Source organism: Rhinolophus hipposideros (genome assembly GCF_964194185.1).
Source record: "Rhinolophus hipposideros genome assembly, chromosome: 24".
Classification (NCBI taxonomy): Eukaryota; Metazoa; Chordata; class Mammalia; order Chiroptera; family Rhinolophidae; genus Rhinolophus; species Rhinolophus hipposideros.
Genome location: NC_138070.1, coordinates 29,317,946 through 29,341,332, shown reverse-complemented (window position 1 = coordinate 29,341,332; position 23,387 = coordinate 29,317,946). Strand labels below are relative to the sequence as shown.

The 23,387-nt window shown below is 41.2% G+C and overlaps 1 protein-coding gene across 4 annotated transcripts in view; it reads right to left on the bottom strand.

The window, feature by feature from the left end:
• APLP2 (amyloid beta precursor like protein 2) overlaps positions 1 to 23,387 on the bottom strand; it is a 77,054-nt gene that overhangs the window by 15,944 nt on the left and 37,723 nt on the right. For 2 of the 4 annotated variants that reach the window (XM_081036876.1, XM_081036877.1), the window contains exons 2-9: positions 16,615 to 16,788; positions 15,630 to 15,753; positions 7,542 to 7,654; positions 6,568 to 6,764; positions 5,944 to 6,179; positions 4,590 to 4,757; positions 1,386 to 1,516; positions 316 to 390 (exon numbers count right to left, since the gene is read on the bottom strand). In XM_081036876.1, coding sequence (XP_080893002.1) covers positions 316 to 390; positions 1,386 to 1,516; positions 4,590 to 4,757; positions 5,944 to 6,179; positions 6,568 to 6,764; positions 7,542 to 7,654; positions 15,630 to 15,753; positions 16,615 to 16,788 — 1,218 coding nt within the window. The remainder of the gene's footprint in view (positions 1 to 315; positions 391 to 1,385; positions 1,517 to 4,589; positions 4,758 to 5,943; positions 6,180 to 6,567; positions 6,765 to 7,541; positions 7,655 to 15,629; positions 15,754 to 16,614; positions 16,789 to 23,387) is intronic. The other 2 variants (XM_081036878.1, XM_081036879.1) reach the window with 1 other exon arrangement.

Genomic DNA, 23,387 nt, shown 5'->3' with positions numbered 1-23,387 from the left:
GTCACAGTCTAAGAATGAAGATGACTGAGGACTTTTGCCAGGAAAGCAGAATTAACAAATGGAGCCCGGCTAAGGTTACTTCCTGGCATGAATTAGGTGTGCTCTGGTCCGGGATTTGTTTTCCATCTACCATAGGTGAGCTATTCTAGAGATCACCAGTTAGGGGGTGAAAAAAAAAGCAGGCCAGTTAAAACTTCCTTGTAACATGAGCTGTCAACTAAAAGGAGGTGTCAAACTCTAACTTCCTGGGACTCTGACTTTGACGGTACTTCAAAGGGTCCGGCTGGAGCTCTGTCCCTGGAGAATGCATCTTACCTGGATCAGAGTCTGTCTCTCTGCTTTAGGGAGGTTCTTCGCCTGAAGCTCAGCCTCTTCCCATTCCTTCTTTACCTAGAACAAAGGTCAAACCATTCTAACCAGAGAGTAATCTCTAAAACAGTCCCCCCATTTTCTAAAAATACTGCCAGGTCTTGAATCTAAAGTAGGAAACTGTGCAAAAGGAAATCACACACAGGATCCCTTCATGAGCTCAGGGTTGTTTTATTCATAAAACTATCGCCTCCTAAGGGCCCAGGCCTCAAATATCCTCAAACAGAGTCTCAATTCTCTGACCTCCTTGTGCTATAACATTGGGAAGGTTATTTAACAGTCTCTGTGCCTTATTCTCCTCACCAAAGAAAAGTGTGTGTGTGTGTGTGGGGGGGGTTAGTAAATACTTCTCAAAACTGATGTGGATAAACTACAATAATGAGCATTTCCCAAAGTATAAACCCAGCACAGGTGATGGGGCACTCAAGACCTGGCAAATAATTCTGCTTTTAATTTTCTTTTAACCCTTCTGAATAAGTCTAGGAGACAGTTGCACTATAGTGCTCACGTTGTTCTAACACTTAACAACCCTTTAAAAGAAAAGGACACATCCCAGAGACTCACAACCTTCACCAGGCAACAGGATCTAGCTAAACTATATTAATAATACATGCTTGCTTTCACTTAATATATTTTTATGGTTATTTTGTTCTAATGGTAAATGATACTAGCTTTCTATTTACAACAGTGATATACAGTTTCCTTCTTTAAAATGAAAACTTTTTAAAGCTAATTAATGGCAAAGAAAAACAACAAGAACATAATGGTTACTGGAAAAGTGTTCTGCAGAGTCTGGAACAGAGGGTAATTATGTTATCCTGGAGGTAGGAGTTGGGGGAGGGGAGGAAGCTACCCAGAAAGTAGCTCCCCTTATACTCTCACACCTTACCTGTCCTAGGTTAGCATGACGTTAGCATGACAATCTATCCCTAGATTGGTGTCCCTTTTCTTCAACTATGAAAACCACGTTACCCAGTGCCAAACACCATGAAGATAAGCGAAGTGCATAGGTTTACCCTGTCCATCCGGTTGCGGTGCCGAATTTCTAGCTGTTCCTTAGCCTTCTGGAAGCGAGCATGCTCATTATCATCTGCAGAGGTCTCGAAATACACATCGACATCATTGGTTGGCAGAGGAGTTGGGGGAACTGAAACAAAACGACAAAGGGTGTTCTCTTTGGGGGTCAGGCCCAATGTTGAAACTGCACAGTGCTTTAGGAAGAAAACCGAGCTCAGGACTGCAGAGCAGGCTAGTTTGTCTGGTATCACATTCGAAGTACAGGGTACTCCTATCTGCCAAGGCCCGGCTCTGTTAGATACACTGGTCCATCTTCCTCACATGATATTCATCCATCAGGCCCGTCCAGGCCCCCTGGTAACTGCGGCAGCAGCGAGGCATCTACTTAGGACTCCAGGAGCAGAAATGGAGATCACTTCTTCTATACCATCCCTCAGTTCTTGAACTCTTAAATGCTAAAAAATAACTACCTTATTGCTAGCATCTGACCAGAGACGAGGGCTGAAATCAGACCCGTGGAGGCACTTCTACAAATTCTCCATTTTGAAAGGAATTTCAGTGCTCAGGTTTCCTCCTTTCTTCTGGCTATTTTTAGGTTAGAACTTACTTTGGGGAACTGATTCAACTGAATGTTCTTTGCATATGATAGACTAGGTAGAGAAAGTCCAAACCGCTCTAGCTACTGTCCTTCAGTTTTCAGTTATCAGTGAAGGACTCTTAGTCCCACCCCCAATAACAGAGAAACAGGGATAAAACTACGTTGCAAGGACAAAGTTGCTATATTTGTTTGACAAGGACTTACCAGAGTATGAAGATACCTTGAGATAGTCAATCCATGACATTCATTGGCTAACAGGCTATCACCCAGAGAACAAACCCATTAGAATAACCACTCCTCACTGATAGTCAAACATAGATTCTTATGGCTCCAGGCAAGGAAATATCTGCAGAATGGAGCTTAACCTCATCAAGGAAAGGACTGAGATGACAGGTTAACTTAGTCAACCTCTCAAGAAATATCTATGAAAATTTATTAGTCCAGTTCACTCGAGATTTCCCAAGCTAGGGAGGATGACATGCAACTTGCTCTATCATGACGTAATGTTAGAGCTAAGTGTGTAGCAAATGCCCACATCCAATGAATTGTAATCCAGAAACAAATTCACCTAAGTTCCAGAATTGCGTCACTTTATGTAACTTGAAAACAACTGATTAACTGACGAATTTAACTACACATGCGCCAGCCACTCTAAAGTTTCCCATCAGAGCGTCTTTTATTTACTAAACCTATGAACTACAACTAAAATCTCCCAAAGAATATCTGGTTGCTATTATACATACATTTAAGTAGAATCTCAACAGCCAATTTTCAGATTAACTAAATTAAAATACATAGCTTCACAAATCACATTCCCCATGATACTCCAAAGTTCAGCTAGGAGAATTTCAAAGCACAGAAGTCCACCGTGACACTAAGCACGTCGCCGCACGTCTGCAGCTTAAAGGCTTATGTGTTGGAGACAGAGTCTTTGGTTCATATCACTGGGCTGGATAAAGATAATACCAAACACAAGCTTCCTCCACCCCCTGGGAACAAAGGGGGAAAGAGGAAGTAGGCCTAAAAGTTTGGTTCTGAAGATACGATTGGCTCAGACCTAGAACCACATCTCCTGTCCGTGTGAAAATAACCAGCTCATTCACCCATTGCAGTCCCCTTCAAGGAGGAACACCAACTTGACCACGGGAACAGTGATGCTTCTGGGCTTTCAGAGCACTCCAGCCAGGGGCCCCACAAGTACGTGAACACATGCCTCCCCTACCTCAAATAATAGGAAACCACAATTTTGCGGACTTCATTAATGCCCTGAAGAACTGCCATTCCACAGTGTTGTGGCACTACCTCTCTGATCCTTTGGGAAAAGGACACCATCTGCATACTCAGCAAGATCTTAACAATCTGTGATTCCTCAGGCTTCAACACAAAACAAATGTCTTGTTGCCTCTTAGTTTAAGTAATTTTATAAAGCAGGAAATATCACAACAATTTCTCTCTATACATCTTTCCTGAATAAAAAAGTTTCTGCCCAAGTTCCCTAAGAACTCATTTATTTACCACCTTTCAGTCGTCTCAAATCAAAATAGTCTTTTCACAAAGCAGCAGCTGGAGTGGAAGTGCTAAAAATATACCATATTATATTAAGATTTCAAAAATGTTTTGGTGCGGGGGAAAAAAGAGGGAACCATGAAGGTAATCTGAATGAAAAGACATCAGAAGCTACAGCCAAATACCAGGAACAAGCAGCAACTCATTACTCTAATGCATTTCAGAATAGGAACCAAGAAAAGACTGCCTGCCTTGAAGATTTTCCAAACACATGGGTTGGGTTAGTACTGCAAGGTAAGAGAAAGAGAGTCTTAAAAAGGAAAAGGGGTAACCATGGAGAAAAGCAAAACTTTTCCTATCTAAGTAAACCCAACTGAACTGAACCACTGAGTTTCCTTTGACCAAAGAACACACAAACTAAAATTCCTTCACTACTTAAAGCTCTGCATGAACCAGTGTTGCCAAAATATTGGAGAAAGAGACTTACTACCACTTAGCTGCAGAGCTCACGCCTGAGAGTGCATAAAGCAAAATATTTCAATATTTTGGACTCCCAAAACTATCCCCATTGCCACTGCTTTGGAGAGCGGGCATCATGGAGGTCAGAGACAGGTTAGTTCAAAGACAAGAATGAGAGGAAAAGCCCGGAAACAAGCATATGCAGAACTCATGGCAGATCTGGTTACCCTTTCGTGCCTTTCAACTAGAGACAATCAAGGGCACGGCTGCCTTCCCAAACAACACAAAGCGCACTGGGCGCCTGCAGACTACACAGTGGGATGAGAAAGAACAGGACTCTGGGCACTCTGGGGGTACCAGGAAGGGAACACACCACCACCACCACCACCACCACCACCGCCGCCGCCGCCGCCGCCACCACCAGACCCACAGTGAGCACGGGACATGGAAAACTGAGCTTACAACTACCCACAGGAAAGCAAGTCTAAATCTAGAAAGCACAAGATGAGGGAAAAACGACCGACAGCAAACACCTGAGTGGGCAGGGAGCACTACACAGATGCAGTCACGAGGACGGCTGGGAAAGACAGAACGCTGGACAGGACGATCTGCTGCACAGAGCCAGCGTGGTGGGACTTACTCATCGTTTTACACACAGCCATACAATAATCCTCAGACTCAAAATTGTTCCTGTTGCCTCCGCAGCCGCCATATATAAAGCGCACGCACTTTCCCTTGGAGAGGTCGAAGTACCAACGGGGCATCACGGCCCGGCAGGGCCCCGTCATCGCCTCCTGGGAGCAGACAGCTGTGTGGAAACGGTCAGAATGTCAGCAGGACAGAGGTAGCAGCTTCAAATGTTTCACAACGCTACAGACTGCAAGGGCTGGGCCAGGTGAGGAGGAAGGACCAGGTGACACTTAACAACAGTGAAGGCTAAGGTGAGACAGAACCTGATCGCCCTGGCTGACTATCTCACCAGCTCGAGCCAGTCATTTCTGACGACGCATTCCTTTTCCATTCGGAGGCAATATAGTCATTTATGAATTGAAAAAAAATTTTCGTGCTGTCTTGAGTCTAGATTGATGTATAGGTTGACATAAAGAATTTCCTTATTTCATAGCTCTGTGGGCCCCACATTTCTGACCAGTTAGGTGGAGATATGTGCCTGATTTGTCTGTCTTGGTGGGGTCAAGGCCCAAAGGAGACAATGTAGGTGAACAGGTAGCATCAGTAGTGATGACAATAGTAACCGCTACTTAAGCACCTAGAAAGGATGAGTGAACATTTTTAAGTCCTCCAAGGTGAATCATAAACTTCTAGACTCACTAAGTAATTTCTCCCTAGGTGGTCCTAAATAATTCCTTAGATCTTAATTGGCTTCAAATATACAATCAGCAGGAGGCTCTGTGTAAATGGTTCTAGAACTGTCACAACCTTTTCATAAAATTCACAAGATGAAAAAACTGTGGGTCCCAATTCCTTACCAATAGGCCATTAAATTCCACCCTCCCAGTTACAAACATCTTTCTAATAGATAAATAGGGCAGCCTACAAATTGGAACACACTCAGGAAAAGAAGAACCAAGAAAGTTATTTCCACTCCAGAAGGTAGGGGCTTTAGCAGTAAAGCCCCTTTAGAGGAGGGGGGCTCCCCTTCGGGAGAGAACATTTTCAGGCTGAATATGGAAGAAGCCTGCCCCAGGGTAGACCATGTGGTCTCTCTTACTCTCCAGTTAAGTCCTTACAATCAAAAGGTAGTTTTCTGATTCAATTCTGCATCTGTCCCTGGACGTGACAACTGGCAGACCCTGAGGTGGCCCAGCGGCCCACTGCCAAGCTGGCATCACCAGCGTGCTGGAGCGCTGACTTCCCCTTCAGTGCACAGAGGCACCACCTCTCCTTCTGTGACTTACCTCTGATGAATGCAGTCCACAATTCTAAGTAAACAGTTACCATACGGGTTTTACTGCGACTGCTCCACATCAGGTTACCTTTAACATCGTGAGTGATTTCCTTTTCTGAAATGGCCCCATCGCTGCTGGGTTCCGTGGGGTTCTCTTCGGTGTAGTCATCTCCTTTAAAGGTGTCGTAGTAGTAATCTCGATCTTCCACCACTTCCTCCCCTTCGTCCTCATCCTTGTCGTCGTCCTCATCCTCGTCGTCCTCATTATCCTCGTCCATAGCTGCTTCTGTGAAGTCTTCCAAATCTGCTTCGGTAGGAAACTCACTAAAGGTCACAATAAAAGAGGAAGGTTAGCCAATTCCTATGCACAAAGCACAACAATGACTCCCTTCCCTATTCTGAAACACACAAAGAGACAGGAAGTAAGCTCAGCTCGCATTTAGCTGCGCCACTAAGGCCCTCGGCCCAGCTACGTCAGCAAATAGGAAGAATTAATGAACAGGGACCACATTAACCTGTAGAAAATAATGTGGCCCAGAATAACATAAAGCCAAAAGCCACTGGTTCTCCCAAGATTGGCTCCAGCTGGAATGAAATGCAAGCTGGCTCAGCGCCAGCACGAACAAAGCAATGCCCACTGCATCCAGAAATGAGAGACCAGCAGCCCCCAGCTACCAACAAAATAACCTCACGGGCTCAGCACAAGAGTCACCTTTTATAAATGTCATAGTCTTCCTCCTCGTCCTCCTCATCTTCCTCCTCCTCATCTTCCTCCTCTTCTTTTGACACGGTAGATTCAATGATCTTAGTCTGAGGGCAGCACACATATTCGGTGCCATGGAACTGATCTACTCCACAAGGGAGCAGCATGCCGTAGCTATACAAGGTCATTCCCTGAGTCAGACAGGCCTAAAAGAAACCCACAGACCCACATCAGGACACACCCGATTCCCAGCTTTATCCAAAAGAAACCCTTATCAAAACACTATGCAATGCTTTCTCTTGTGGACACATAGATTTTCTGTCAAAAAGTTGTGATGTTATCACTTTAAGAAGATTGACAAATTTTGCTTGCAATGGGCAAACAACATTGCAGCCAAAAATAATAAAAGCCCAAAGCTGGAAAAAATTAAGGGAAAGGGAGTTTCTTCTAGTAATTATCAACACCAGTTAGGTGGCCAGTGATCACTTACATTCCAAACTTGTGAGGGGGAGCACTGCTTCAGAAATTGACCAGTTTGACCACTGACTGGAGAACCGACTTAACTACAGAAGACAAGTGTTAAGAAAGGGTATTATTTCTCACCACTAGAAGAATGAAATGACATCTAATCCTGTCAGTGTATGTGTCCAGACACAGTTTCTGTCATTGGTCATTTCTTCCTTGAGGCCTGAGGGTTTAGGATAGCCTTCTTGGGAGCCCTGCCGACAGCACCCTTGCCTAACAATCTTTTTCATATCCTTAACTTCAGAGGCTGGAGTGTCAACACCATACTTCTTACAAAAATATCTATTCTTCTCCCAGATTATTTTTAAATTAGAAGATACAAGTAATTATAAACTTTGAAGGGAGAAAGGGAAAATAAAGAAAATTACTTTAAAATCGTGGTGAGATTTGGAGGAAAATGCTATTTTCTCTCCTAACAGAAAAAAACAACACTTCACTTTTTCAGTCCATTCTTTTACCTCTTTGACTACAGTGTGCCAATGCTGGTGATTCTCGCACACCTCCATCCGCTCTTTGTGGAAAAACTGGCACTTTTCTGGAACTAGCAGAACGTCACTTACAAATTCGCCCACTGGAAAAGAAACGCTTTGTGAGAAGCAAATCTGAATCACAGTGAAGATGACCCTTACTGCAGATTATGACAGTTGCAGTCAGGTGTAGATAGGTTCAGCATCTGTCATCTGCAAAGGCCAATTGGATGTTACAGCTCCAGGCAAGCAGCCACAAGAACTCAACTTTCCATTATAGCCACGATGCCTGGAACTTTCCTCACTCTTCCCTGACTCTCCTCACAGTCCTGCTGCAGTGCTACCGCAACACATGGTGGGGGAGTAGGAACAGGATCCCCCCTCCATGACCTCCAAAGCACACACAGGTACTTTCCCCCCCACCTCTGACTTCACATGCAATAATCCCAGCCTCTTACGTCTCTATTTCTGCCCACACTGGTGCTAATAACAAAATGCCCAGGAAACTAAGAGTGGGTAACCTCCTACACTACAGATGAATCTTACTTTAGCCCTTTGTGTACCTAAAGACACCTAGCTCTAAGACCAACCATCATTGTAACTGATTCACGTAATCATCAATGGAAAGCTAATTACCAAGGGAAACAAGTGATTTGGCAATGGAAAACTGGTGGACACGACCGTAACCAGGTGACCAGCTTTATATCCCCAATCATGGACAAGGTGACATATACGATGTCCTAAAAAGAACGTATTACCTACACAGTCTTTTTGCCAAAGTATGTCAAATCATGATAATACAATAAGGCACAATAAGACAAATCATGGTAACACAATAATACAAATTCAAATTCAGGGATATTCGGTTAAACAAATGACCTAGACTCTTTAAGAATATCACTGTCATGAAAGATTTTTTTAAAAAAAATAAGCCTTAGGCACTGTTCTAAATCACATATAATGTGTGATCCTTTTTAAAACGAAGCTGTAAAGGACATTCTTTGGACATTTAGGGAAATTGTTCCAAGTATGATTGTGATTACTGTATCATAGTTATAGGAGAATGTCCTTGCTCTTAGAAGAAACAAGCTGTAGTACCTGGAGGTGAACTATCATGATGTCTCAACTTACTTTCAAATAGTTCAACAACAATGAAAAGTATGTAAGACACGCACACACACATACATAGTGAGATGGATAAATAAGGCAAAATTGGAGAACCTATATAAAGGGTACAGAGGAATTCACTACTACATTTTTTCTATAGGTCTAAAACTTTAAAAATAAAAATCTGGAGGAAAAATACACATAGCTGTTTAGAAAAGAGAATCCTTATCTTTTAAAAAAATTTATAGGAAAAAAATAGAATCTGTGATTTGTTTCCAGATAAATCAATCGGGTAGGTGGGAGCAGGACCATAGATGAAAAATAGGAGTGGTTCACGAATTAACAAGTTATACACCTTGACAGTGGGGATGTGAGGGTTAATGGTAGTGTTTTCTATGTCTAGGTATGTTTGTAACTTCCATATAAAAAGCTAAAAACTTATATATCACCAGATTCTCACCCAGAGACTCTGATTCAGTAGGTCTAGACTGGGACGCAGTACTTTGCACTGAGCAAACAAACACCCCAGGCGATTCTGGCGCATCGCCGATATGCTCCCACAGGTTGTACGTGGCAGGAAAACCATAGGAAGGAGAGACATGTACTTAGCCCAGGGAGAGATGCAATGTAAGTCGGGGCAGCAGCAGGAAGCAGGCAAACTAACTTCTGAGGCTTAAAAAGGACAGTGTAGTGAGAAAGTCATCTGGCCTCAGAAAGGTCTTAGGGCTCTGAGCTAGTGTGAAATCTATGTAGACCCCCTCCCCAGCTTTGTCATCATTGCCTGCTCCTTCAGGACCTGTCGGCCTCATCCCTGGGCAGGAGAAGCCAGCCTTTCTACTACCCAAGTGGCAAGTAAAGGAAGTCCCTGATCTCCTATAAGGGGAAGATCTGCTGACATTACAAGCTGGAGCAGTAAACACTGCCTCCCCGTATTACACATGGGGACTGAGATTATTCATGGCAGTAAGATTTCACTATTAGCATAGGGATTTCTGGGGCCAAACAGCTCAATCTGACACAAATGCAGGAACACAAAGGTACGTTAGACTCATGTACAAAAACTTTACCAATCAACTAGATTACAATCAAAGCTTAAAAAAACAAAAATCTCCTGGTAAACCAGGATTTGCCTCTGCTAGGAGAGACACCCCTGATACTCAACGAAAGTAGCAATCACAAAAATTCTGCCATCCAACCACCAACTCTCATTGTTTAATGTGACTACTGTGTATTGACGAGGTGAAAATGTCCTTTGGTTGTCTTCACACCACAGTGACACTCCCTGTCCAAATCTTCTTCCAAAAATAACCAAACACAAAAACAGTCCTGGGCTTGCACAGCTCTCTTCTTTTAGTCCAGGATCCTGTCTATATATAAATGTCAGAGATGACTAACTCCTTCCCCTAAATACCAGCAGTTTTGCTTCTTCACACATCACCAACTCTGTCTTCTCAGATCGTCCTATTTATTTATTTAGATAAATTTTTACAGATGAAGAGGAGGCAATTAGTAGTAACGTGAGATATAAAGGCTCATTTTGAGGAGAAAAGTGAACTGTCACTTCTCACCGAATATACCACGCATCAGTTAAGAGTCACACTGATGGGTAATTAAGCATGCTCTCAGAGGAGAGCAGAGTTGAATGACGTGAACACAGACATCTCCAGACAGTGCAACATCAGATTTGATGCAAACACTGCTAGCAACCTACATTCATTCTCAAACTGCTTTCAAGCGTGCTAATCAAGACACATCCTTCCCCTTAACCTCGAAAAAACAACAAAAACAGTACCTGCATACACAGATGAGGCCCCTGGGAACATCCAAACCAATTCATAGAGGCACCCAACCAACACAGACACATCCTGTTTTCTCCCCAGCTCCCATCTTCTCACACTTCTGGCTTGCCTATGATTTGGGTTTGCTGGGCAGCAGTATTGAAAAGGGGTTTCAGTATTGAAAAGGGATGAAGATAATTACCTGCTACCATCTCTTTCCCACAAGTATTCATTTTAATATGTATAAAAGGACTCACTATGGTTACTCTGATGAATAAAATGTATAGGACTCTCACTTTTTACTGCATTAATTTTTAGTAGTTTGTTATGTTAAAAGAATTGAGAACGGTTGCATAATTCAGTGAATGTATGATAAAGCATTACACTGTATACTTTAAAATGGGTGAATTATACAGTATGTGAATTACATATTTTTAGTACAGTTTGTTATGTTAAAAGAATTGAGTATGGTTGCATAATTCAGTGAATGTACCATAAAGCATTACACTGTATACTTTAAAATGGATGAATTATATAGTATGTGAATTATATCTCAACATACCTATTCACAAAGAGCAGAGACTGATTATTTACAGGGGATACTGAGAAAATTAAAAATACATATTGAAGACACTGGAATTGGAGGTAGCAACATGAACTCATTGTTTTTAATAGATACATACAGAAATACAGATTTGTGTGTGATTGTAATATACACATACATATATTTCTTAGCTCTGTCTCCTGAGTGGGCCTAGAAGCAGTAACATTGTAATAGCAGTAGACAAACCTAATGCCCAGATCTTGGCAAATCTAAATACCCTTCCCCTTCATTTAGGGCAAATCTAAAGTCCTAAATGAAACCAGGGCTTCTTAGAGAAATGGATGACTCCAGGGGTGGAGTAGGCAAAACACAGGATGAGCCTAGAGCAGGGGTGTCAAAACTGTGGCCCATGATCCATTGTTAATTGGCCTGCAGCAAATTCCAAAAGTATATTTAGTTTACTTAAATAAACCAGGTGAGGCAATACGTACTTCACCTCGCAGGCCCGGTTGTGTGTATATTTTACCGCATATGGCCCTTGGTGAAAAACATTGGAAAAAGTTTGGACACCCCTGGCCTAGAGCACCTTTTTGTACCAGAAAGTAAGGACGCTTTCAAAGAATGACAGGGACATAGTAAAAAGACACAAGAACTAGAATAAATGGGCTCCCACTGGCACAATCTGAACAATTATCCCATAATGAAATAAATAAATGAATGCATACAAATCTTAGTCAGGTGATAAATGTTAACACCGGCAATGAAACAAACTGATACCATGCAACTCCTAATACCGTACGAGGCAGCGAGAACACTTCTGTGGCAGTACTCTGAAAAATGCATAATGAAAAGGATCCTAAGACAAACTCAAACTGCAAGGCATTCTACAATGTAACTGGCCTGTACTCTATATAAAAATGTCAAGGTCATGAAAGACAAGGAAAGGCTTTGGAGAGAAATAAATGCAACATGAGATCCTGAATTAGATTCTAGTGCTATTGGAACAACAGGCGAAACTTGAACAGGGTCTATAGATTAGATATTGGATAGATAATTTCCTGATTTTGATGACTGCACTATGGTTATATGGAAGAATGTCCTTGGTTTTAGAAAATACACAGTAAAGTACTAAGGGATAAAAGGACATCCTGGCCGGCTGGTTAGCTCAGTTGGTTAGAACGCCATGCTCTTAACAAGGTTGCCAGTTCAATCCCCACATGGGCCACTGCGAGCTGCGCCCTCTACAACTAGATTGAAACTACTTGACTTGGAGCTGATGGGTCCTGGAAAAACACACTTAAAATAAATAAAAGTTAAAGAAAAAAAAAAGACATTCTGCCTGCAACTTAAATGATTGAAAAAACAAAACAAAACAAAAACAGTGTGTGTGTGTGGGGGGGGGGGGACAAATGATAAGACTAATTTTACCATTATTAACCAAATGTCAACAACTAGAAAATCTGAAATCTGAAGAAAGGGTATACAAAAGCTCTTTGTACATTTTTGCAACCATTCTGTAAACCATTCTGAAGTTATTTTAAAATTAATTACTTCTAATTTAAAAAGGCAAAAGTAACTCTAAAAGACCATCACCAAAAGGCTTTCTAAGGAATCTATAGTAAAAAAGGAGGTGGTGATTGCTGATTATTAACCACTGTCAGTTCTACCTCGGTACTGTAAGGGGAGGCAGGGTGAGGACAGCAGGAGACGTTATTAAATCATGACAAGGAAGAATTAGCAATATTTCCTTCCTACGACCTCCTTTAAACTCCAATCTGCTGGTCCCTCACTACCTTAGGCTCAGGCAAACTGTATTCATTTCAAAACACAGTTTTTAGGGTAGCTCTACTCACTGGTTAAGAAACTGTTTAAATGGATACTGGTGTAAACACAAGTAATTGAATTAAGTAACATCAAAGACTGTATAATAAAGAAAGACTGCTTATTCAGTGACCACAATGCAAAGAAGTTACTGAATGGTTTATGGTCAAACCGTCTTTTATGCATTTAGTTAATGACAATATCATTTCATTGTCTGGTTCTATAACACACGGATAAATTCAAGCTATAGCATTTGGAGAATAAAGTAAAATAAAATTGTTGTGTACTAGCTATGGTTGTGGTCTTGTCTTGTAATTATCATTAAGAGTGTATCCTATATTCTAGGCACTGTCATGGTGCTGAGCGGACAAAAGACTAAAGCAGGGTCCTTGTTTTCAAGGCGTTTACAACAGTTGGAGAAAGATACATAAACTGTATCTTTTACATAAACTGAAAGAGACATCACTGTCCAGTGACAGGTGTAATGGCAAAAACAAGGAGAATTTCAGAAATCTAGATATCTAGATAGAAAATACAACCAGGAGGAAAGCTTCCTTTAAAAGAGGCATCCCCTGAGCTAAGTCTTATAGGGAGAACTCCCCAAGAAAAGTAAGTAGAGGCAAGAAATTCTAAACAATGAGAACTGGATGGTAAGTGACCAGGAGCCCTGAGACGAATCTAAAGCACAGAGTGGGAGGGTGTGGGGGACTCAGTAGAGCTAAGCAAGAACCACTTTATGGAATTTTTCAACCCATGCTAAGGAGCTTAATTAAACATTACTTTTTACGTGAAGAAGACCTACAAAAGGGTTTTACGTGCAAGAGAGACAATTCAACCTTCATTTTAGATCAGAGGGCAATAGCCTGGACAACAGAACTGAGAAACATGCATAGAGGCCATTGTCAGAGCCTAGGCAGGACATGAGGATAGGCTGAACTAGAGAAGTGGGAATCAGATGGAGGAGGATCTAAGCCACAGGTTCCCAAACTTTCTAGCCACAGCACCCTGAGTATCTCAGTAATTTTTTCACAGCACCCCCAGACCAAAAGAATACCCCAAAATTAAGTAGTTAGGTCCAACAATTTAATAAGTACTTATATATCCTAACAACTTAGTGCCTGCTGGTCCCTGTGGAACTCCTCCAACGTTGCAATTGATTGAACACCATCAACTGTATTTCTTCTACAGCGATTTTGTGTGATGCTGGCTTTTCATCTTAGGAACCACTAAAATACAGCTCCAAAAAGATATGTGGTCATAGAAAGGAATGAAATGATGCGGTGTTGAAACTGTGACTACCTCAGCTAGCAGTTCATAGGACGTCTGATAGATGTTTCCCTTGAAAATCAAAAATATCCCACGATGTCCCTGTGAGTTTGCGGCCATGTCATGGAGTGCTTCGGTGCAGTTTGGGAACCATGGATATAAGCCATATTTAAGAGGTAACAATCAGGCTAGCTTGAAAACTGACTGGATGTGCAGAGACATAGGTTTCCCAGATCTCAAGCTCACAGTTCTGGGTGGGTAGTGGAACCAGCAAGAGACAAACACACAGAAGGGGACAGACCAGGCTGCAAAGTCTTCAGGGATAACAGTGCAAAGGGCAGAAATGATTCCAAATACTGTCTATCTACAAATATTCAGGAATATTCTCGCTTCGTTTAATTTGAAAATTTTATAGAGAATAAATGAAACCTCTGGAGCCAGAAATTTCTTAGAGCCAAATAGAAAGAACATCCTTAAACCACATCATACAAAACTTTATCAAGTATTGTACTGCCATAGCATGGTGCTTCAATTTTAAAGTAAATGAAGTTAAGCACATGTAGTGTCTCTCTCTACCCCTTTTAAAACAAAGTAATTGCTACATATTTTAAATACTATTATTCAGGTGCTGGCACTTCCTGTTATTTTTGCTACATGTAAGGATGATAAAAGCAATGTATTCCATTTTAGGAAAGGTTTTAATGAAGCAAAGGAGAGGAATAAGTTCAATTCATGGCTAAAATTAAATACATCCATAGAACTACCCAGGATGTCTATGTTAATACCATACCAATGTTAATCCTATCACGGATCATCTAAAATAAACTGCTTTTGCCTTTTTAAGTTTCTGTGACCAAATCTGTTCCTAATCACCCAGACTACAGATATGTGAGTGTACTTCAGATGTGTCAGTGATGAGTAGTTAGGATGAATACATTAACTAAAAGCATTTGAAGCAACAACTCTGTTCTGGGTAATAAAATGTTACGGTTTTACTCAAGTTGGCTCTGACTGTTAACACCAATCACACAGAGTCCTAACACCCTTCCCAGCCCTCAGAATGGCAGGCAGCACAGGGCCTAGCCTGGGCATGCCCAAATGTCTACAAGCACCCAAGTGACTTCTGAAAACTACCACAAGTTTCGTCTGGTTAACAAGACAGGATTTTGGTACCTTGCAAAATGTGGGTAGGATGAGATGGGGGAACAGAAGATTCTGTTCCTTGGGCTGCTTCAGTACCACTCCACTGTGACTGTAAAACAGTACTTTCAGGCTCTCCCTGGGAGGCAAAGCTGGGCTACTCTGAGGGCAGCACTCTCAGTCAGTGCCATGGAAAAGACTCATCCGTAAAAGACAGAAGGATGCTCAGAATGGGAGACGGAGAGTTAGCGACCATCCAAGACAAGTCAACGACTGAGAACAGGAAGCAGTCAACATTCAAGGGAAAGGCCCACAATACGTTCCTGCAGCACCCAGCTTCTGAACAGATGTAGGTATTTCACTGTGAGTCAAGAGAAAATTAAATTTAAAAACGAGGGACCCCACCTCGTGAGAAGTACCCACCAAGACACTTGAAAGGGATCACAATGTGGCTCTTGCACTGCTTTTTGTCCCTCCGACACCAATTATCCACACTGACTGGCTGGTTGGCTTCCATCACATTATTGATCTGGAGCTCTGGATACATCTGCAAGGGAAAAGAGCACATCCACAATTAAATGGCGTGGTCCAGAATAAATGGACATTCACTCGCACGTGAGGATGAATATCTATGTTCAACTCAGCGTCACCATTATCCTATATAAATCTCAAGTTCCACTCTGCTGTCCCTGGCTCCAGATAAACTCATCAAGTAAAAAGATAATGTAAAGATTAGTTTTCTTGTGACAGGCAGATTTCTGACTACCTCTAATGCATTCTCTTAAAGAAAGGAATCTTTAAGGACACAAAAAAGCTGCAAGCTTTCAGCTCAGTAAATCTATTACGTATCAAGGCCACTTGTAGGGTACAGGTAAGTAGCTGAGTTCATGAACTAAAACATGTTAGAGGCAAGTCTATGGAAACGTCCGTTAATGAAATTATAAAATAATGCTTCAACCCTGGCCCACAATGCTAGTCTTGGTTATGTAAGAAGTTTGCATATTTTATATCCTTTTCAAGGTCACGTTTTGACCCCAACCAAGTTAACCAGACCTGACATGATCGCTTACAGAAAGAGGAAAACACAAGCATACACATGACATGTTTTGCTTCACATCTTCCCATATTAAGTGGGAAGCCAAGAGAACCAGGCTGCACTTCTGCGGTGTGTGTCAGGCTTCTGCAATATTCCTTCCTGAAAGAACTGAAGTCCACAGCACACACACAGGCACAGCCTTTGAGAAGTCTTAATCACACCATACACTTAGAAACAAAGGCCCCGTGTGCCAGTCACTAGCAACTTGGTCTTCGGTGAAGGGAAGAATGACAGAATATCCATTTCGAAGGTAAGCCAGTTCAAATTTGACCCAGAAAAAAAGCAGTTTTAACTTTCTGGTAACACTCTTACCTCCTGACAGTACTGAAGAACTTCTTCTTTTGTTCCAAAGCAGCTCTTCGTGCCTGTTGGGTCAGGTTCCCATTTCCCAGTCTGAATGTTCACATGCATATTTAACTTCCCACAAAACATTGCAATCTGAGGCTCAGCAACAGCAAATCCTGTTCCAGCATTGGCTGCAAGAGCCTACCAAAGGGGAAGAAAAAAAACAGGTTTACACCAAAAAGGTTGGCACAAGGGCACAGGCATTCAGAGGTTTGTGACAGTAGAACTTGATCTTCAAAAAAATCTTTACTGTTTACTATTTTTATCTTTACAAACAAATCATTCTCCTAGATGGCAGGCCAGAATAAAAATGACCTTTGGACCTATGGGATCAAAGTGAAAGGTCAATGGGAAATTTAACTCCTACCCCCCATCTGGATACTTCCAGTTTGGGAACCTATAATCCAACTATGGTCTCTTCTAATACAAGCAAATCTATTTTCCATTCCTTAATATATCAAACCACAAAAGTATAGGATGGGTAAAGCTCCAGTAAATTTTACTCAATTCATTCACACAACAAAATTTTATTGAGTAACTACTATTATGCAAAGCAACAAGCTAAATGTTTACACAAGGGTAAGCAAAATGTTATGGCCCCTGCTCTCATGGGGCTTATGGTCTAATGCAGGAGACAATATTCACACCAAAAAAGTGTGATCACATTTCCAGACATCTTAAGAAGGAAAAGAACATAGCAGTGAAGAAGCATATAAAAGGGACTTTGCCTTAGGCTTGGTAAAGTGATCAAGAAAGCTTCCAGAAGAGAATGGCACTTGCTAGAGCTTTGAGCATATGTGGCAAGAAGGTGGGTAGAGAAGGGGAGGAGAGGCATGCAGGGACAAGAGGACAGTCTGACAGTCTGTAGACCAAGAAAAGATTTTGATCTTTATCACTGAAAGTGTGAAGAGGTGTAAAGCCCAAAGTTAGTATTTTCAAAATGTAGCTCTTATGCTTTCTCTAATTTCAGGGTAAACAGACTGGCTGCAGGGGAATGGCTCAGGAAGCTGGAGTTGCAGAGTCCTAGAGAGAGATACTGGTATTTTGGTCTAAGGCAGGGTGGGTGAGAGGAAGATGTCACGTCTAGCTTTGATGATGTCAGTCATGGAAACAGAACACTGAAAGGGATTTCATGAACAATTTTATTTCGTGTTAGGTAAAAATAATCAAAGCACAAGTCTGTCTTTGACTAGTATTCGCTTCTTTGGGAAAGACTGTAGCTATTAACAGGTCACAAGTTACAGGTGAGAGCTAACATCTAGGCACACAGTAAGGCTCCCGCAGGGTCTCTTGCACTAGAAAAAACACAGGCATCCCCGCATCCAGAAATATGCCAACACACGGTTACATCCACAGGGGAGTTTCGTGGTCTGCCCTAATGTAAAAGTTCTTTCAAAATAAAAATTAAACAGCTTTGTTTTTAAATGTTAAAACCTGGGGGGGGAGGCAGTGTTAGATTGTGTGGTATCTTATATTGTTCTTTTTAAAAAGAGCAATGAACATAAAATGGTTTTCCTATAGCAGCAAGAGTAGATTTAACTTAAAATATATGGGAAATGTATGCTTTCTAAGCAGCTCTTAGTGATCTATGCTGATGGCCAACACAGACATGAAGAATGATCCTTCCAATCAGGAGGCTACATTTGATTTTGAAATGCATTTATGATCCTTTTCCAGGACAAATGTACCACCTACACAGGTTTTGCTTTGAAACTTATGAAAATTAGCCTGCTTTCTACTAGTACAAGAAAAGGAAGCATAAACACTTGTTGGATAGCTGGGAGAAAACTAATTTGGAAGTAAAATGCTGCCTAGATCAATCACGGTTGAAAAACACCAATTAAATCCAATGAGGAGAATAATTAGCAACTTTATTAACTAGAATCGATTTGTAGCTCTGCTGTAATAGTAATAATCATTTATTAAAGTAAAAGGCAGATTCTAAGCCTTCAGTATAACTGCACGTGAAGCTACAGAATGCGGTGAAATGCTGTCTCCCCCAAAGAAAGAAAAAAACATTTAAACATATCTTCGGAAAGGAACACACACTTATTTATAGGTAATACTCTAACGGTGTTGAATCAAAAGGAATCATTAAAAGGCAAAAGGGTGCTCAAGACAAGTATGTTAATTCTCACAATGACATGAAGACATGCACCAAAATGCCTCTTGTGTCGGCCATTCTTCTTTTGGGAGCCATATCTAAGTACTATGGCTAGAAACTCTGATTATGATATGGAGGAAAATAGGCATATATAAAATGGGTACACAGAGAGACAAAGGCAAGGAATTCCCAGGGACATTTCTGGGTATTGAAACCAGTGCTCTCCCCAAATTCTTTCCTTCCTGCTTCAAAAGCCCAGACAGAAGCAAATGAGGAAAACCCAGGAAGACATAATAAATATGTAAGCAAGAAAGCTAAAGGGACACGTCAGAAAGGAAGTGTTTCCTAAACTAGCTATAGATGCACTAAGACAGTCAAATCTGACAGATGCTGAGCAGTATTTCCTAAATTCTCTGTGGCCTTGTATTATTTTAACATTAAAGGCTGCCCTTAACCAGTAGAATTTCAGGTGTGGTGTTTAAGTTTTCAGAAGCATGGGGGGGGGGGGAAGGACGAGGATGGGAACATTTTACTTCAATTCCAAAAAATGAACACAGGTAGGGCACAGGGTCAGTAAGTTATGTGAGGTCACTCGAGCCACAGCGGTGGAGTGGTCAAAACTGCACAGGCAGCCATTTATCAGCACCAAGGATTATGTTCCACATGTTCCTCATTACGGCTGTTGGCTAAAAGACCACAGAGCTCCAACTGTATAAATGTTCAGTTTATGGGTCAACCACTGAGGTCAATACAGCAGTGGTAAGTGCATTTGATCTCTGTGCTGAGATGGTCAGCGTTACCTTCCCTAAAGAGAATCTAAAATACCAGAGGTTAAAGCAACAGGAAGAGGCCACTAAGCAGCGGACAGCTCCTCACATCAGTTACCACCAAGAAAAAGGAGAGTAACTGGAATCATTCCAGACAGCTAATATGCTATAGTGATTCACTTTTGAGTTCAGAAAGATTAATCCTTGTGGTCATAAGAGACTCTCAAGAAGGTATCATCTGAAACATAAAAAGCCTCTGTGGACCATGTCTAGGAATCAACTAATCAAACATACCCCAACCTTATCTAGAGTATAACACGATCTTTTTTTCTGTTATGTTTGTACTGCATTACTTTGAAAATGCTCTTATTTAATGTGCTCTCCATTTTCTTAAGCACACACTGTGCCTTGATCCATTACATCAATGTATAAATCAATCTGTTTCCTAATCTAACATGTTACAAATGGGATTTCACTGCCACGTCAGCACTTCTGATATCCTGTGAACCTGGAATCCGCTCTGAAAGAAAATTAATGCCCTATGCTTTGGCACTTAAGCCAGTCCTTGTGATCTATGCACACTGCAGTACTTTGAAGGCTTTGAAAACAAATTGCATCAATTGCTTTCCCAGCCCAGTGCTTCCATTTTACTTAATAATTCATTCTTAATAAGAAATTCCATCTTATTAATTTGGCTCTAAGAAGAGTTTAGCTATCTAAGGACAAATTCAACTTGGTAAAAAGTGCTTCTAGTAACTTGGTTGAAAACCTGAAAGCAATAAATAAATCTCTATCTGAACCTAACCTTTAGTCATCACTAAGAGACACAACTCCTGGGCCCACCTAAGCCCTACCTCCTTTCACAGAGTCACTCTGGACCAATGCAGCCTCCCAATCCAAGCCAACATGTACGCCCGTTACTCCTTCCTCACTGAAGCTAGTGCCCCAGAATCTAATCTGGCTCCAGTTTGTGAAAGTGCCTGCAGGGGAGGGAGCTGATTCCAAAGAGGATTTTATCCTATGACTAAGTGAATCATGTTTCCTTGGATAGGAAGGTGCGGCATCACAGCTACTCAATTGCCCAAGCTTCACCTTGGGAAGGCAGTTCTAGTTCTAATAAACACTGAACGAGCAACTAGTTACCTCCTGAATGACAGAGATATCGGAAGACAACAGCACTCTTACTCAAAGACCCTTTTTAAAAACTGTCAAGTCTGTAAAATGACAACCTATTAATGGATGTAAAAACCCACTATACTAATGCATTCCTGTTTGTTCAAAGTGCTAAATGCTACTTCACAATTCATAAATTCAAATGACTTCTGTGTCCACAAACCTGCACCTAAGATTTACTTGACTGAACCAAGTTTTTAAAAATCCATGGTTTCACGGTAGCTCCCCCCAAGGTATTTATTAACTACAAAAGGTAGGACAAATTACTTCACAGTGAAGGCACCAACATTATCCTCACCAGCAGTAAGACATTTAAGAGTACCGATGGGGAAGGACCGAGTGACTATTACAGGCCGGAAAAGGCTAAGGAGAAATGACAAGTAAATGCAAAGTGGGGGTCTGGGGACAAGATCGTGGAACAGGAGAAGGACATTAATGGGGAAACTGGCGCAATTATTGGAATAAGGTCTGCAAATCTATTAATAGCGCTATACCAATGTTAATTCCCCCAGTTTTGATACCTGCACTGTGGTTATATCAGATGTTAATATTAAGGAAGGAGGTCTACAGGTATGGGGAACTCTGTAGTAGTTTTGCAAGTGTTTTTTTTTTAAATTAGTTCAAAATAAAGTGGTTTTGGTTTTTAATCTTCTTCATTACCTGCCTTAATTTTAACGGCTATTGCACGGTTCCAATCTGTCAAAAAGAGAAGACACTCTTTTAGGTAGGGCAACTGGTAAGTATAATCAGAGCAGGCCCAATACATGAAAAACTTACTATTTATTCTGAACACGTGGCTATGCACCATAATGTAGTAAAACCCCCTGTGCACAAGTATTAAATTTGGTATCTCTCCAACGGAAGGACTATAGCAATTTTGCCCAGCGTCTAAGACATAAGAAAGTCCTGTCAAAGCGTGCCTATAGTTTGGAGCCTTCAGAGTATCTTCATCAACAGTACCAAAGTGAAGCTTTCAATTTTAAAAAGTCCAAGCTTCAAACATTTCAACTCACTATCATTATTATTAAACATTTCCCAGTTTTAGCAGCAAACAGAAAACCTGTCCTTAAAAGTGACAGTTTGCATTACACCAGTTGAAAATCCTTGGTCTTTTTTTACATTTGAACTTCATTCTGACTAGAAGCTGGTGAATTGGGTTTAGGAGGGAATAAACTCCAAATGTAAAAAGGCCATTATCCTTCCACTGACATATACCAGCTGTTAGGTATTATTTTCATAGGCAGTAATTTATACAAATCATCCCTGCTTGTATTAGAGCTCTAAATATTAAAGTATAAATGAGGTATCATTTTCAAGACTTGAAACAGTTTAGACTGTCTCCAAGGCTTTTTACACCGGCACCAATATTTAAGACGGGTCTTTCTGTATGTGTGTCCAAGATGACAGCAGGAAGTCTTTTATAAATGAAGTTATTAAAATACATAAAATACTTTTATGTAAAAAAACCAAGATGCAGAACAGTGTTTATGGACTAAAATTCTCAAGTGAACAGCTTCTTTACTGGCTCATTTCTTTCCAATTTCCCATAAAAAAATAGGAATTCTACGAAACTGATTTCCACAGGTATGCAGACACTAGGGATATGCCTTGTCCAACCATTGGTCTTCTGCTTATTTCACTCCAGACCTCAGAGAAAGTGCGTGATGCTAACAGCATAGGCTTTAAGAGGCAGACAAACTGTGACTGAGTTCCAGCCCCATCACTGACTAGCTTGCCAGCTTTGGCAGGTCACCTAACCAACCGGGACCTCAGTTTCTTCACCTATAAAATGATGACAATAGTGACTGCACACCACAGTGTTGTTTTGAGGTTTAAATGAGTTAACACATGTAAAGTACTTGAAATAGTGCTCGTTACATCGAAGTTCTTCAAGTGTCCGTGGCTATTATTACCAGGCTTTAAATTTCTTTATCTGCAAAACAGGGCTACTAACATACATATTCCTCTCAGGCTTGTTTTGGGGATTAAATTACAATAATGCACTAAGCATAATGCTGGCCTCAGAGCAAGCACTCAGATGGTAGCATCATTATCACAAGGCTGGCTCCTGAAGATTTAATTCTCTGGCTCCAATTACAAAGAACTGGGGCTTAAATCATGGGCACACAGGGAAAAACATGAAATCCTCACGTGACCAGTCATCCTCCCCAAATCCAGGATGGCATGAAATGGGCTTAAAAGACTGCACATTTCTTTTTTGCCTATTAAATTGGACATGCCTTAGGCTGCAACAATACTCTATATTTTATTTTGTGGGAATTCAGTCACCAAATGCTTACACGAACAATTTAATACTGCCCTACTATTTAAAGGAAAATCACCGGGAGCTCTGGCTTCCTGGCTCTGGTCCGGCTTCCGTCTGGCACGGAAGTGAGTTCAACATGAATCTGCAGTTACTACTGAGACACTGTTATGATCAAAAGAGCACTATGTACGTTATTTCTCTAAACGCATTTTCCTGAGGGATAGTCCCCTACTTACCAGCTATGCAACCCTCCTGGAAGTTATTTACTCACTCTCTCTTGACATTAGTTGTTGCTTGTGTGCAACATAAATATGGCGCTACCCAAACATTAGTTATTACAATAAATGACACCTACAATATTAGCTTTGCATTTTGGTTCACATTATAACAGATAGAACTCTCCTTTCCTAAAACTCCTGATGCCTAAGAA